The sequence below is a fragment of the Marmota marmota genome, unplaced genomic scaffold (assembly GCF_001458135.2).
Source record: "Marmota marmota marmota unplaced genomic scaffold, marMar, whole genome shotgun sequence".
Taxonomy (NCBI): domain Eukaryota; kingdom Metazoa; phylum Chordata; class Mammalia; order Rodentia; family Sciuridae; genus Marmota; species Marmota marmota.
This window is the reverse complement of record NW_025999992.1, coordinates 2,930,246-2,943,316: the sequence shown is the minus strand read 5'-3', so window position 1 is coordinate 2,943,316 and position 13,071 is coordinate 2,930,246. Positions and strand designations below refer to the sequence as shown.

Here is a 13,071-nt window from a genome sequence, read left to right as displayed (position 1 = left end):
GGCCGCATCTTTTCTTACCATACTCACGAAACTTCAAAACATGTTAAGACCAATCTCATTTGGAAAAATCTTAGCTTACATATTTTGGTCACTCCCCCCCAAAACGACCTTGTGTAGAGCCTGTCATACATGACACACACGTTCAAGTCACACACACACGCCATATTGTCAGAAGATGAGCATCAGCTGCACACGCCATGTGAATTTCAGGCTCCTGAACTCCCTCTCTGCCTGTGGCTCCAAGGGCTCCAGAGGTACCTGGACCCACACAGTAAGGCAGGTGCTCGGGAGGCTCTTCTAGCTCTGGGAAGTGCAGGGCAGCAGTGGCATCCCACCTGGCAGGCCTGGCCCTGCACAGCTCTCATGGATGCAGGGCACACTAAGCAGAACAGGGCTGGGAAGGAGCAGGGTCACTGGTGCCCTGCGTCCAAGGGGGGGACAGAGGAAACGTTTCTTAATGATATCCTAATGTTTTGGCATAAACAGAATTCAGGAAAAGAGAAAGTGAACCTCAGCACGTCAGACGGGTTCTGCACAGGTAGCACTTGCCCTGCCCCTGGCCAGATGTCCTGACCGCTGTACTCCATGATCTTGGTTCATCTCACCCAGTGAAACAAACACCAAGACGGAGGGTTCTAGATGCTGGGGTAGGCTCACATTTGCAGATGGACAGTGGTGTGCAAGGCACCCTGCTCACCCTCTGAGCACCCTACGAGAGACTGCACCAGAGGCCAGGAGGTCTGGGCCAGAACCGGGCCTGCGGACCCAGAGCCAGCGCTCCTTCCTCCTGGCCTGGCCTCCAGCAGGTGGCCAGGACAGCGAGAGATTGGCCGCGGGTGGAGGAGAGATGCTGTCCAGACTGCTCTGGCACAGACCTGGGACTGCCATCAGCTGTGCAGCCCCCAGCTCTCCCTGCCCGACCCACCCTCACCCGGGTGCCCTCACTCCCTGCTTCTTCCCTGAGAAGTTCCGTTTTAAAGCTGGCCTTGCGGAATCACAGAACGATCCACACACCCGGGCTCCTCACCGATCTCACCCATGGAACAATGTGACTGGTAGCTTGCTGTGGCCCTGCCCTGACCTAGGACTGGCCTGCTCCACACTGCCCAGTGGGGGTGACCTGGTGCACAGGATGCCGTAGGGAACTCCTGAAGACCAACCTGGGGAAGGATGTGGGTTGCACAGCAGAGAGGCTGTGGTGCCTGCTGCAGGATGAATGGGGGTTGTGGAGTAAGCACTCCGAGCATCCATTCTATGTAGTGCTGACCCACGGAACCTGGAGAGGATGGCAATGCCTCTGTTTATCTGCACCACCCCACACAGCCCCAGGTCCTTATGCTAGTGTCGGGCACGTGCCTGTGGAAATCAGAAGCAGCGACCACATACTCAGCAGGCACCGGGATAGTTCATCCCAACAAGACCAAGTCCTCACACGCCTGGTCCCTGAATAAGGCACGTACTGGGGGTTCTCCTGGCCACCCCATTCAGATCAGAAAGGGAAAGTGCCCTCACCCGGGTGCCCTCACTCCCTGCTTCTTCCCTGAGAAGTTCCGTTTTAAAGCTGGCCTTGCGGAGTCACAGAACGATCCACACACCCGGGCACTTTTCCTAGTGCTTACCCTTCCTTACAAGGGTGAATTTAACAAAATATGACCCAAGAGGAAGGGGGAGCAGGGCGGCATAGGGTATTTCACTCCAACAAGAACATCCTGAGGACTCCTCTCAGGACTTGGGTCTGCAGTGAGCTGCCCTTGGGTGGCTTGCCCGGGAGCATTGACTGAGGGTCCTGCGTGGCCCAAGTGTCGGGGCAGAGGCCTTAAGCCAGCTGTGTCTTGCCGAGACCACAGAGGTACAGCTGGGGAAGAGTGACAGGTTGTTTTACCAGGGGCCACCCTCCTCCAAGGAGGTCTGGACCATTCTGTGTATCGATGGCAAGGGAGGACGGTGAGGGAAAGTGAGGAGTGAGTGGGTTGAAATTTTTGGCCTTCTGACTTTCTCAATGTTTAAACTTCAGAAAAGGCTCCTGGCCTGTCAGTTCATTTGAATTATCCATATCAATAGTTCCATTTCCCAGACAGTCACAGATAAGGCCCAGGAAATACATTACAATTTCTCTTCGTTAAACAGGTCAGCATTTCAGAGAGATGGTTTTCAGCTACTGGCTTCCCTGCACTCTGCCCTGGAAGGCGTCTTGGAGTCTGAATACCAATATGATAAAGACGATGTTTTCCTAGTGCTTTCCAAGATGTGGACAAGCAACCCTCACCATCCCCGTTGGACTTTAATGTGCAAGCCTTTCCCAAGAGCCTGCGTCTACGGCGTTTGGGGAAGCAGGCGGCACAGAGGGGAAGATGCGTGGAGTGCAGTGATTCTTATTTATTGCATTCTGCAGAAGCTGGGGCAGGGAGTCCTGAGAACAAGTCTGCTCCCACCAGCACTTCTGAAGATCACCTGAGGTCTGCATTCTGGGGAGGGAAGACTGGATCACCACTCATCTCTCCTGAGATTTGGGTTTAGCCCTGACAGAAGAACATGTACCGACCTGAATAAACTATGTGGGATTAAAGCAGGAAGCCAGCCACACACCAAGTCCTGAGAGAGACGTGGATCAACACGCTAGCCATCCACTTTAGCTCCGCATCTCCTTCCTGGGGAGAAGACGCCTGGCCTGGGGTACAGGCCCCCAGGCAGCCTCCAGGAAGGCTCTGTCCCGGGTCCTTGGGCCATGCTGCCATCTGTGTCCTCAATTCTCGTCATCCCGCCCATAGTCAATAGTCTGTAAGGCCTGGGCGATGAGCATCGCCATCTCCCGGGTGCCAGCAGCGACCACTCTGCACGACATGAGGTCGAGGGGTCCACCTGGAGACGGGAAGAGAGCAATCGAGGGTCACTGGACGGGGCCAGGCAGCCTATATGGCAACTTGTCACATGCACCCCAAGGGGGACAGCTCATGACTGTGCCTGAGGCCGGGCCCTCCACAGCAGGTGTCCAGGTGGTGGATCTGCCAGGAGGGAGGCGAGCCTCTGCCCTCGCTTCACCCTAGTGTGGCCAAGGCCACATAGTGAGGAGACTGAAGCTGCCCCTGCTCAGAGGGCACCGAATGTCCAGTCCAGTCCAGTCCAGTAAGTCCACAGGATGGTTGGACCAGAATAGGGGAGCACATGGGTCACCAGGGTGTGGGGTGCCAAGGCTCCCCTTGACTCAGCCAGTCTGGGCAGGGTGGAGCTTGCACTCCCCCCTGGGCTCGTGGGCATTGAAGCCCTGAGTCTTCCAGGGTGTGTGAAGCAGGACTGACTGCCTGGCTAGAGATCCGTGTGCACAGACGGAGCCTCGGGTGCTCGAGTGGCCAAATCCAGAGTGCCGGACTCTTGTTAACGTACAGCTGGCCTGTCTAGTCTCACCACCTGAGGTCAACACTGCTTTACTTCCACACCTTTCTGGAAGCTCAGTTAAGGCCTTTCAAAGGAAACAGGTAGAAGTCAAGTTCCAAAAGAGCCACCCTATGTGCCCAGTGATCAGAAGTAAGCCAGGTGCCCCTGCTAAGGATCTCTGGACAGAGGCTGGGAAAGGAGGGCTGAAGCCTCGCCACATCCTCAGGACTCCTGAACATCTTGGAGCACATATGTAGGAGCTAAGTGGGCGTAGCGTGGACACGGAGGGAGCCCTAATGCACATGGAGCTCATGTCTGCCCTGGGTGGTCAGCCATGGGAGTCAAGGAGCCTGGGGCAGGAGAGCAGGTCACCTCTTGACCCATCCTCCTGAAACCCTGCAGGGTGCCCATGCTGGGCACAGGTGCTGGTAACACTCCTGGCTGTGGACTGTGGCAAGTGCCTAACCTCAACTGTGGGGCTCACATCTATCTGCCTGGCTGGGTCCTGGGGGGAACTGGGGTCTGGCTGTGTGTGGAGCCTGTAAAACCCCACAGCGCATCAGCACGCAGCGGTGCTGCTACTACCAGGTCAACAGACCCTGAGCTGCATCTGCAGGAAGGGGACCCAGTGCAGTGGGGACTTCGGGAAGTGCCCCACCACAGTGCCACCACCTCTAGATTTTGCTGCCAGGCCCCAGGATAGGAAAGCAGCAAAGGGCCACAGAGCTGACCTGAAGTGTCCATCACGATGCCACCCGCTTCTCTGATGATGACTGTGGCGGCTGCCAGGTCCCAGCAGTGCAGGCCAAACTGGTAATAGGCATCGGCGGCCCCCGAGGCCAGGTGGCAGAGTGCCAGTGTGGAGCTGCCAATCACTCGGACCCTGGGTCGGGGACAGATGCAGGGAGGTGGGCCGAGTGCTCATGCTGAGCTCTATGCCATGGCGTGTCTACTCCTTTATCCTATCACGCTGTGCCAGGCACACTCAGAGGACAAATATGAACCATAGGCTTCTGCCAGCCAGCTGGGGACACAGGGCCTGCAGTGACCCTGCCCAGCAGTGCTCTCTGCAATGGCGCCAGCATCCTGTGCTACCTGGACCTCCACCTGGGCACGGACCTTGGCCAGGGGGCTCAAGCCTGAAGGTCTGATTCAGCTGACCATCATGTGCCACATGAGTCCTTCCTGTGGGACAAGACTTGGGGGAGAGGGAGGGCAGAGGATGCTCTTGGGCTTTAATTAACATTTATGAGAAACAAATCAGAACAAGAGACTGTCCGGAGCCACGTCCCCTGGAAGGGCTCACCAGCTGAGGCACTGAAGCCCGTTACTTGGACCCTCCAACAGTGACGTGAAGGCACACAGGCCACACCGTCTCCTGATGCCTGGTGACCTGAGCAGCCCAGGGAGGCTCCTGAGGATGGTGTCCCCGGACCTCTGCACAGAGGCCCTACACATGGGTGTTCCCTCTTCAAGCCCCTGGGGAGACATTAGCGTGTGCTTGGTTTTGGCTCCTCTGACCACAGTGCGTTTCTGGGACTGAAATCCTACCCGTGAGCCTTGGCATGCAGCAGTCGCTCCATGTTGCTCAGGAAGAGTCTCAGAGTAGCAGGGTCACGCTTGGGGCCGATTTCAGTCAGGACCAAGGCCTTCGAGAGATCTGCAAGAGAGACTCCCCACATGAGCAGGTTTCCCCGAAGCAACTTCAATGCCAGCTTCTCTTTCCTCCTCAGAGCTGGGCTGTCTGTGAGTGGTGATTCTCTGAGGTCTCTCCGAGCGCTATTTTGGAAAACAGGAGGTGGGGGGCAGCTGCCCCGTCTAAGGCCATGTCCCCGTCCTTCCGCACTGGTTCCTGCCTCGGAATGTGAGGGAGGCCTCTGTAATCCTCCCTTTTTGTGCTGGGAGCCATTAGCCAAGTAGGTATGACAATTTCCTTGCCAGCGTACCCCATGTTGCAGTGACATTGAATGTAGGTGACCTTGCTCAAGGACCAAGGCGGATTAGGGCGTTCCCGGTTTAGGTTCCAGGTTTAAGGTTTAAGATTATTCCTGCTGGGAATAGGGCGTGTCTTGCTGCCTGAGTTCCCCTTGAGTTCTCACGGGATTCAGACAGTATATTTTGGGAGACAGAAGCCCAGTGGAGGTGGATTTGGGCAGAGAACGTGGATTTGGGCAGAGAACGTGGATTTCCCCAGAACGTGATTGTAGATGGCTGGTGTGAGTTCGGGAATAAAGAGTTGCTGTTTGAATCTACAAGCTGTGTGGTGGCTCGTGATTGTGTGCCCAGCCAGACTGTGGCATTTTTGGGAGGCTCCAAGTTACAGACATGACATGGAGACCTTGGGAGAATGCAGCTTATGAAAAGCACCACCCTTCAACACATGAAAACAAACTTGAGTCCATGCTGGGAACACAAGGGGTAGGGGGTGGGGGTTCTTCATTAGATGGATCTTTCTAGAAGGCTTTAATCCAAGCCTTTCCCTAACTGCTGTGATCGCGCAGTGGGAGGTGCCCTGTGGAGGAAACACTTTGAAAGCAGCGTGGTCTTGGGGCCAAGGCCGTAGCACACAGGAGGGCAGGCTGGGCACTTATGGGCCCCAGGTGTGCAGGGGCCACACAGGCTGGTGCCTGGGGAACACTGCCAGGGAAGCCTGGCTCGTGAGCATGGGGGGCATGACGGGGACACTGCGGGGACTCAGGTGGTTTCTTTGCTTTGCCACACACCAACACACACCAGTCCTGTCTCGTCTGTCAAGCCACGCTGCCAGGTAGGGTGGAGCCACACCAGGTGTGCTCAGGAAGCAGGACGGGAATGGCCTCCACGAGGCTGCTTCATTCTGTGGGTCAGGTTCTGGGTGGACACCTCTGAAGGAGCCTCCATACCCTGACTGTCCCTTCTCTACTGGCCGAGCAACCACGTTGACCTTGAATGCTCCCTGAAACAGGCTCCACAGCAAAGCACCTGTCCTCGGGAGGCCATAGTCATACCAGCACCGTCAACCCTGCTGGCAGCTGCGCCCTGCACGGAGAGCCACAGGACCAGGGCTTCAGGTTGTCACTGCCACCATGAGAACGGGGTCCAGGTCGCTGCCCATGACTACTCTCTGAGCCCCACACTCACTTGGTGATCAACCGAGATGGTGCTTTTCTGGAAGGGGAAAAAAGACTTTTGCAGAGAAGGCCCAGAGGGCCAGGCCCAGCAGATGGCAGGGGGCAGAGAAGGCCCAGCAGAGGCGCAGGGGGCAGAAAAGGCCTAGCAGACTGCAGGGGGGCAGAGAAGGCTCAGAGGGCCAGGCCCAGCAGACCTCAGGGGGCAGAGAAGGCCCAGCAGAGGAGCAGGAGGCAGAGAAGGCCCAGCAGAGGGCCAGGCCCAGCAGACGTGCAGGGAGCAGCCCCTGAATTTAAGAATGAACGAAGCTCTTTCTCAAACAACAGCCCCAGGAAAGACTGGGGCTGGGGTGTGGCTCAGCGGGGAGCGCTGGGCTGGCATGTGCTGGGGTCCAACCCCAGCTCTGCAAAACAAAACAAAACAAAAATCCCACTGATACTAGTCTTTTTGTCTTTATTTGGTTAAATTACTAGTATTTGAAATACATGGGAGGAATTTTTGTGTTAAATAGGATTTTATTGGCTAGTCCAAGAATTCAATACTATGGGTAACACTATTTGGGGGGTATTAACTCTGAATTACTTAATACATTATAATTACAAATATATATAATTATATATTATAAGTGCAATATATTAGTTAAAAATGTTCTTTTCAAAGATATATCGCATTTAGAGAGCACCTAGTAAGATTAAAAATCGGAAGTTGGACTCACCAAAGAGGAGGCTCAGAGAGCAAATAAGTAATGACAAGATGCTCTGCAGCAAACCTCTTAGAAGACATGTGAATTAACACAGCAATGGGTCACCAGTGCGCACCTCTCAGAAGGGCCAAAACCCTAACTCTGACAACACCCAATGCAGGAACTGTCACCGACCGCTGGTGGCAATGCGGAAGGACAGGCCCTTCAGAGGACAGCTTGCAGCTTTTTGATTTTTTTTAAGAGAGAGTGAAAGACAGAGAGAGAGAGAGAGAGAGAATTTTTTTTAATATTTATATTTTAGTTTTCAGCGGACACAACATCTTTGTTTGTATGTGGTGCTGAGGATCGAACCTGGGCCACATGCATGCCAGGCGAGTGCGCTACCGCTTGAGCCACATCCCCAGCCCTGCTTGCAGCTTTTTGCAGACATCCATCCTCTAACATGTGACCTGGCAGTTGAGCTCCTTGGAATTTACAGAAATGAACTGAAGGCTTGTTTTCACCCAGCCCTTGCACACAGGTGGCTACAGCAGTGTTCCTGACAGCAGGGCTTGGAACAGCCAAGATGGCTCAGCAGGTGATGGGTCAACTATGGACAGCCAGACCACAAAATGGTACCCAAACCTAAAAGGAAATGAACTATCCAGTCAGGAGGGAAGGAAATGTAAATGCTTATTATTAAGTAAAATCCACGTAGTGTATGATCCCAACTCTACGATACCTTAGAGAGGGAGAAACTGTGGAGACAGTTAAAAAGATGAGCGGTTGCCCCAGGTTTGGGGATGGGGTGGGAGATGAGGCCAAGGCTAAACAGGCAGTGCCTGGATGTCAGGGCAGCAAACCTCCTCTGTAAAACACCACACGCTGAATACACGTCCTCAGACTTCTATCCAAACCAACGGAGTGTGCGCCGAGAGTGAGTGGTATTGCAAACCCTGTGTTTAGGGTGCTCATGAGAGCTAAGGTAGGTTCACAGACTATGACCAACGTACCCCTTGGGCAAGGGATGCTGATGATGGATGTCATGCCTGGGAGCAGAGGTCACTTGGCACCTTCTGCTCAATTCTGCTGTGAACCTAAAACTGCTCTAAAATAAGAGTCCATTAAAAAAAGAAAGAGGACTGGGGCGGCAGAAGAGGTAGGGAATCAGATAGCCTGCTTGTCACTTTGGCCAGGAAGAGGGAAGAATTGGTACTGGAAGCCATGGAGGAAAAAGAAGTCATAGCAATAGTGACCTGACCCCAAGCAGCCAACTTCCGCTCTCATCTGAGGGCAAGATCCAGACAGGAGACTCAAAACCAGGGCACTCTGGGCTGTGTTCTTCTGGCCCTGGGAAGACATCAAGGAAGGAGGACACTGGGGTTTCCCCAGGAGCTGGGGCTGCAAGCCCTTTCCACAGGGGGAGAAGCACCTGGTTCCTCGGGTATGTAGGAAGTGACACCCCAGGGCCAGGGCCTTGCCCAGCCTCCCTGCTCAGAGGGCAGGGTAGCCAGGCCAGCCTGGACAGGCAGAGGCCCCAGGCAGGATTGAGGCCGGAGGAGCAGGAACTTCCAGTAAGAGCCTGGGATGATTTCACAAGAGCAGGGCTGTGACAGCAAGGGCTCACTCACCTCTGCCACAGACAGCCCGAGGCCCAGGCTTCCTGGGAGCCTTGCCACCACCAGGCTTCTAACAGGAGGGAGTCCTGCCAGACGGGAAGGCCCTACAGGAGGCCTTGCAGTTCCAGGGGCAGGGGGCACAGAAGTCCATGCAGGTTCCTAGCAGATACCGTGAAATAAAGGGCTTCTCCTAGTTTGCTGAATTCATTTATTAGTTATAGAAGTTTTCTGGTGGAATTTCTTGGATCTTCTAAATATAGAATTATATTGTTGGCAAATAGTGATAGTTTGAGTTCTTCTTTTCCTGTCTCTTTAACTTCTTCTAATTGTTCTGGCTAGAGTCCCAACAAGTATGTTAAATAGAAGTGGTAAAAGAGGATATTCCTGTCTTGTTCCAGTTTCTACAGGGAATGCTTCCAATTTTTCTCCATTTAGAACAATATGGGCCTGGGGCTTAGTATAGATAGCTTTCACAATACTGAGGTATGATCCTACTATTCCTAGTTTTTCTAGCGTTTTGAACATGAAGAGGTGCTGTATTTTATCGAATGCTTTCTCAGCATCTATTGAGATGATCATATGATTCTTGTCTTTAAGTCTACTGATGTGACATATTACATTTATTGATTTCCATACGTTGAACTAACCTTGCATCCCTGGGATGAACCCCACTTGATCATGGTGCACTATCTTTTTAATATGTTTTTGTATGCAATTGGCCAGGATTTTGCTCAGAGCTTCTATCTGATTGCTCATTTTTTTTTCCTTTTTTTGTAGTGCTGGGGGTTAAACCCAGGGCCTGCCACATGCCAGGCAAATGCTCTACCATGGGCTGCCCGCTTGCCCACCCAGCTGTAAAGTTTGTTGAAAGCTCAGACTCATTCTTGCTTATTCCCGCTACACAGCACGTGGTGAGAGGAAGCCCAGAGCCACCCACAGATATGATGGGGAAAAGGTCACGTGTCACGATTCCCTCTCCTTGATGTCATCTTACGACCAGTTTCTCACGATTCCTACCATGTTTGTACTTTATCACCCTTCGTCCTATATTGGCCACATGTTAGCTCTTATTAAAACACTAACACAAAAAGAAACCCAGATTAAATTAAACTATTGTGATTCTGGGTGATAGAAACAAGGAGCTGTTGCTTAATGGGTACAGTGTTTCCATCTGAAGTGAGAAATTCTGGAAACTTCAAGGTGAAGGACACACAACACTGTGGATGTAATTAATACCATGCATAGCAGGCTTAGAAATGACCAGAGGGCAAACTTATGTTATATACGTTTAGCCACAGCAGAAAACACAGGACCAGTCTTGAAGTAGGGCACCTCTGTATATTCTTTCAATAAACGTATTTTAGAATTAAAATAGATTTTGTGACTTTTGATGGTTGAAAACCCTTGTTCTGTTGAGCACGACCAAGTTAAAGCACTGAGTATCAAGAGTACTACTGTCGTCCAAGAAGCTCCACACCTTAAAGGTAGAGGAAAGCTGTGTGAACACTGTGTTAGTCCTCTTTTCATCACTATAACAAGATACCCTGGGATCATCCACTCATAAGGAGGAAGGGTGTATCTTGGCTCAGGGCTTCAGAGTTTTCGTCCAAGGTTGCTTGGGCCTGTGCTGAGCCAGCACATCATGGCAGCAGCACATGGCAGAGAAGCCCGTTCACCTCAGCAGCTGGGGAGCACAGAGGGAGAGGAAGGGCTGAGGGTCTCAGTATCCCCTTCAGGGATGCACCCTCAGGAACCACCTCCCACCAGGCCTACCTCCAGCACACAGGCTTTGGAGAAACCAGATTCCAAGCACAGGAGGACCTGAGAGAGGCACTCAGGGACAGAGATCTGGACCTTCTCCTGGGAGCCAGCTGGTCTTGCTGACGTGCAGCTCCCGGACAACCCGTGTGCCCGAGTGTCCCTCTGCAGACATCCTAATCCTCCAGACCCCCTGCAGGCCACTAAGACCTACTCACATGGACACTCACCTCAGCTCTGACCTAAGCAGAGCGGGAGCTGGGGGCTGCAGGCTGGGCGCCGGCTTTGGTGTGAACCAGTTTTGACAGGCGATAGCCACACAGCGCTGTGGGTGTACTAAACACCACTGGTCACTTTACAATGGTTTTTCGGTTGTTTGATGTTGGCCCAAATAAATTTTTTTAAAAAACCAAGTAATTTGGGGAGAGGGGAAGGCAAGTCTGCTTAGAATCCTGAGTGCTGTTGGTTGGATCTGCAATGTCCCCTAAAGGCTATGTGCTAAGGGCGGGCTCCCTAGCCTATGGTGCCACCAGGAGGGGACAGTGTATAGGAGGTGGGACTGGTAGGAGGAAGTGAGGTCACTGGGCCGTGCCTGAGGGGGATATTGGGATTCTGGCCCCTTCCCTGCTGCTTTCTCTGCCACACACTTCAGTTATCATGCTCTGCCTCACCACATGCCCAAAGTAAGGGAGGCAAGTGACCAAGGACTGAAAGAAACTTCTGAAGCCATGAGATAAGACAAATATTTCCTCTTTTTAAGTTATTTATCTCAGGTATTTTGTCACAGTTAAAAAAATCGACCAATACAATGGGAAAAACAGAATTGGAAACCTATGTAACAGCTCACAGTGTTTAACCTCCCCAAATACCCTCTCATAAAAACAGAGCAACCAGGAGAACAAAACCAAAACTATACATATCCTCTACTAAACAAAAGAAACAGACCACCACCACCACCACCCACCCCCAACCAAATCTATCCCCACAAAGTATACCCAAACCCCAATCACAAGTGGGTCGAGGCAAAACTCCCACAGCTACAGACTGTGGCCTCAGGTCTGCACAGGAGGAAGTGGAGGAAGAATCAAGTGTCCAACGGACCCAGGGACAGGAGAACCTGGAAATCACAGCAGCCACTTCCTGGAAGCCACATGGGCCACCACGAGAGGGGCTGGGCACAGCCAGGGCCCTGGTGGTGGGCAGGTGTGAAGAGGATGGATCCTGCGGTCTCTCCTGACAGACTTCTCAGGGCTCTGTGGCCAGGCAGGCTCAGCACTGAGCACACACTCACAGGAGCTCATTCCAGAGACACTGGACAGGAGGAACGGAGGAAAGGAAGAGAAGACCCAGGTAGCACTGGGGGAAGAGGGAGCCAAGAAGACCACAGGACCAGGCCAGCCTCTCCACGGTGCGGCAAAAACAGCAGCAGAGGGAGCACTAGAGCCAGAAACCTTGGTGCGCCCGCCGCCGCCTCCCCCCCCCCCCGCCTCCCCCCCTCCGCCTCCCCCCCTCCGCNCCCCAGTCCCCAAGCCTGAAGCACAGCTACAGATTCCAAGGAAAAATAAATAACTGAAAGAATCATGGCTGAATCTCACACATGATTTTAAGAAAAGAAAGAATAAGGAGCAGAAGAATATCTCTAAGTCAATAAAAGAATGAGAGAAAGAGTTGTCCACAAAACAGAAGTATCTGTATGTAAAATAAATACAGAATATAGGAAAAAGCCAGGCAGGGTGGCCTATGCCTGTGGTTCCAGCAACTCTGGAGGTCGAGGCCAGCCCCAGCAACAGTGAGGCACTAAGCAACTCAGTGAGACCCTATTTCTAAATAAAATACAAAATAGGGCTGGCGGTGTTGCTCAGTGGTCCAAGTGCCCCTGAATTCAATCCCCAGTACCAAACACACACACAAGAAAAAGGAAAGACAAAAACCTGATGAAGCCGCATCGCTGAGCTTTACCCCAACAGGCGACTGTACTCTAAAGCAAAAGAGAAGCGCCGAGCATCCCAGCAAAAAACTGAAGTCCCTGGAGGTGAAAGAAAATCAAACTGGCCTCAGATCTTGCAACAGTGGTCCGCTGGCCGACAGCAGAGACCACTCTAGACACCCGGGCCAGGAAAGGGTGGGCTGGATTCTGTCACCAGAAAGGCAGACCTGGGAGCGACAAGGCCACCAGGAAACCTCGTGAGACGTGTTTGTCTCGTGTTGTTTCTAACTTAGAGGGGCTACTTTTAAAGAATCTGATACTTCTATAAAAAGCACAGTGTTCCAAAGTCGAGGCTATAAAAGCAAGGTACTCAGAGGGCCCTGTGCCCTGCCCTTGACCCTGCACTCCCCTCCCGGAGCTCTCCACTGAGGAAAATGAAGCATCATCCTCCCCGTGTTTACTTCAAGTGTCTTTTAAATTAGCAGATAGTTTGTTTCTGTATTCTTTGCTCTGGTATATTTTTGGGTTTATTACAGGTTTATATTTTTGTCCTAATAATTCCTTTACGTTAACATTTTTATCTTTTGTATCTAATCCATTCTCTT

General features: G+C 52.5%; 1 protein-coding gene across 1 annotated transcript in view; it reads right to left on the bottom strand.

Moving 5' to 3' along the window:
* Window positions 1-2,361: 2,361 nt before the first annotated feature.
* Window positions 2,362-13,071, bottom strand: part of Impa2 (inositol monophosphatase 2) — a 46,715-nt gene continuing 36,005 nt past the window's right edge. Inside the window, 3 exon segments of the mRNA XM_015506037.2 lie at window positions 2,362-2,859; window positions 4,104-4,255; window positions 4,924-5,032. Of these exon segments, the coding sequence (XP_015361523.1) occupies window positions 2,744-2,859; window positions 4,104-4,255; window positions 4,924-5,032 (377 nt within the window). The 3' untranslated portion in view covers window positions 2,362-2,743.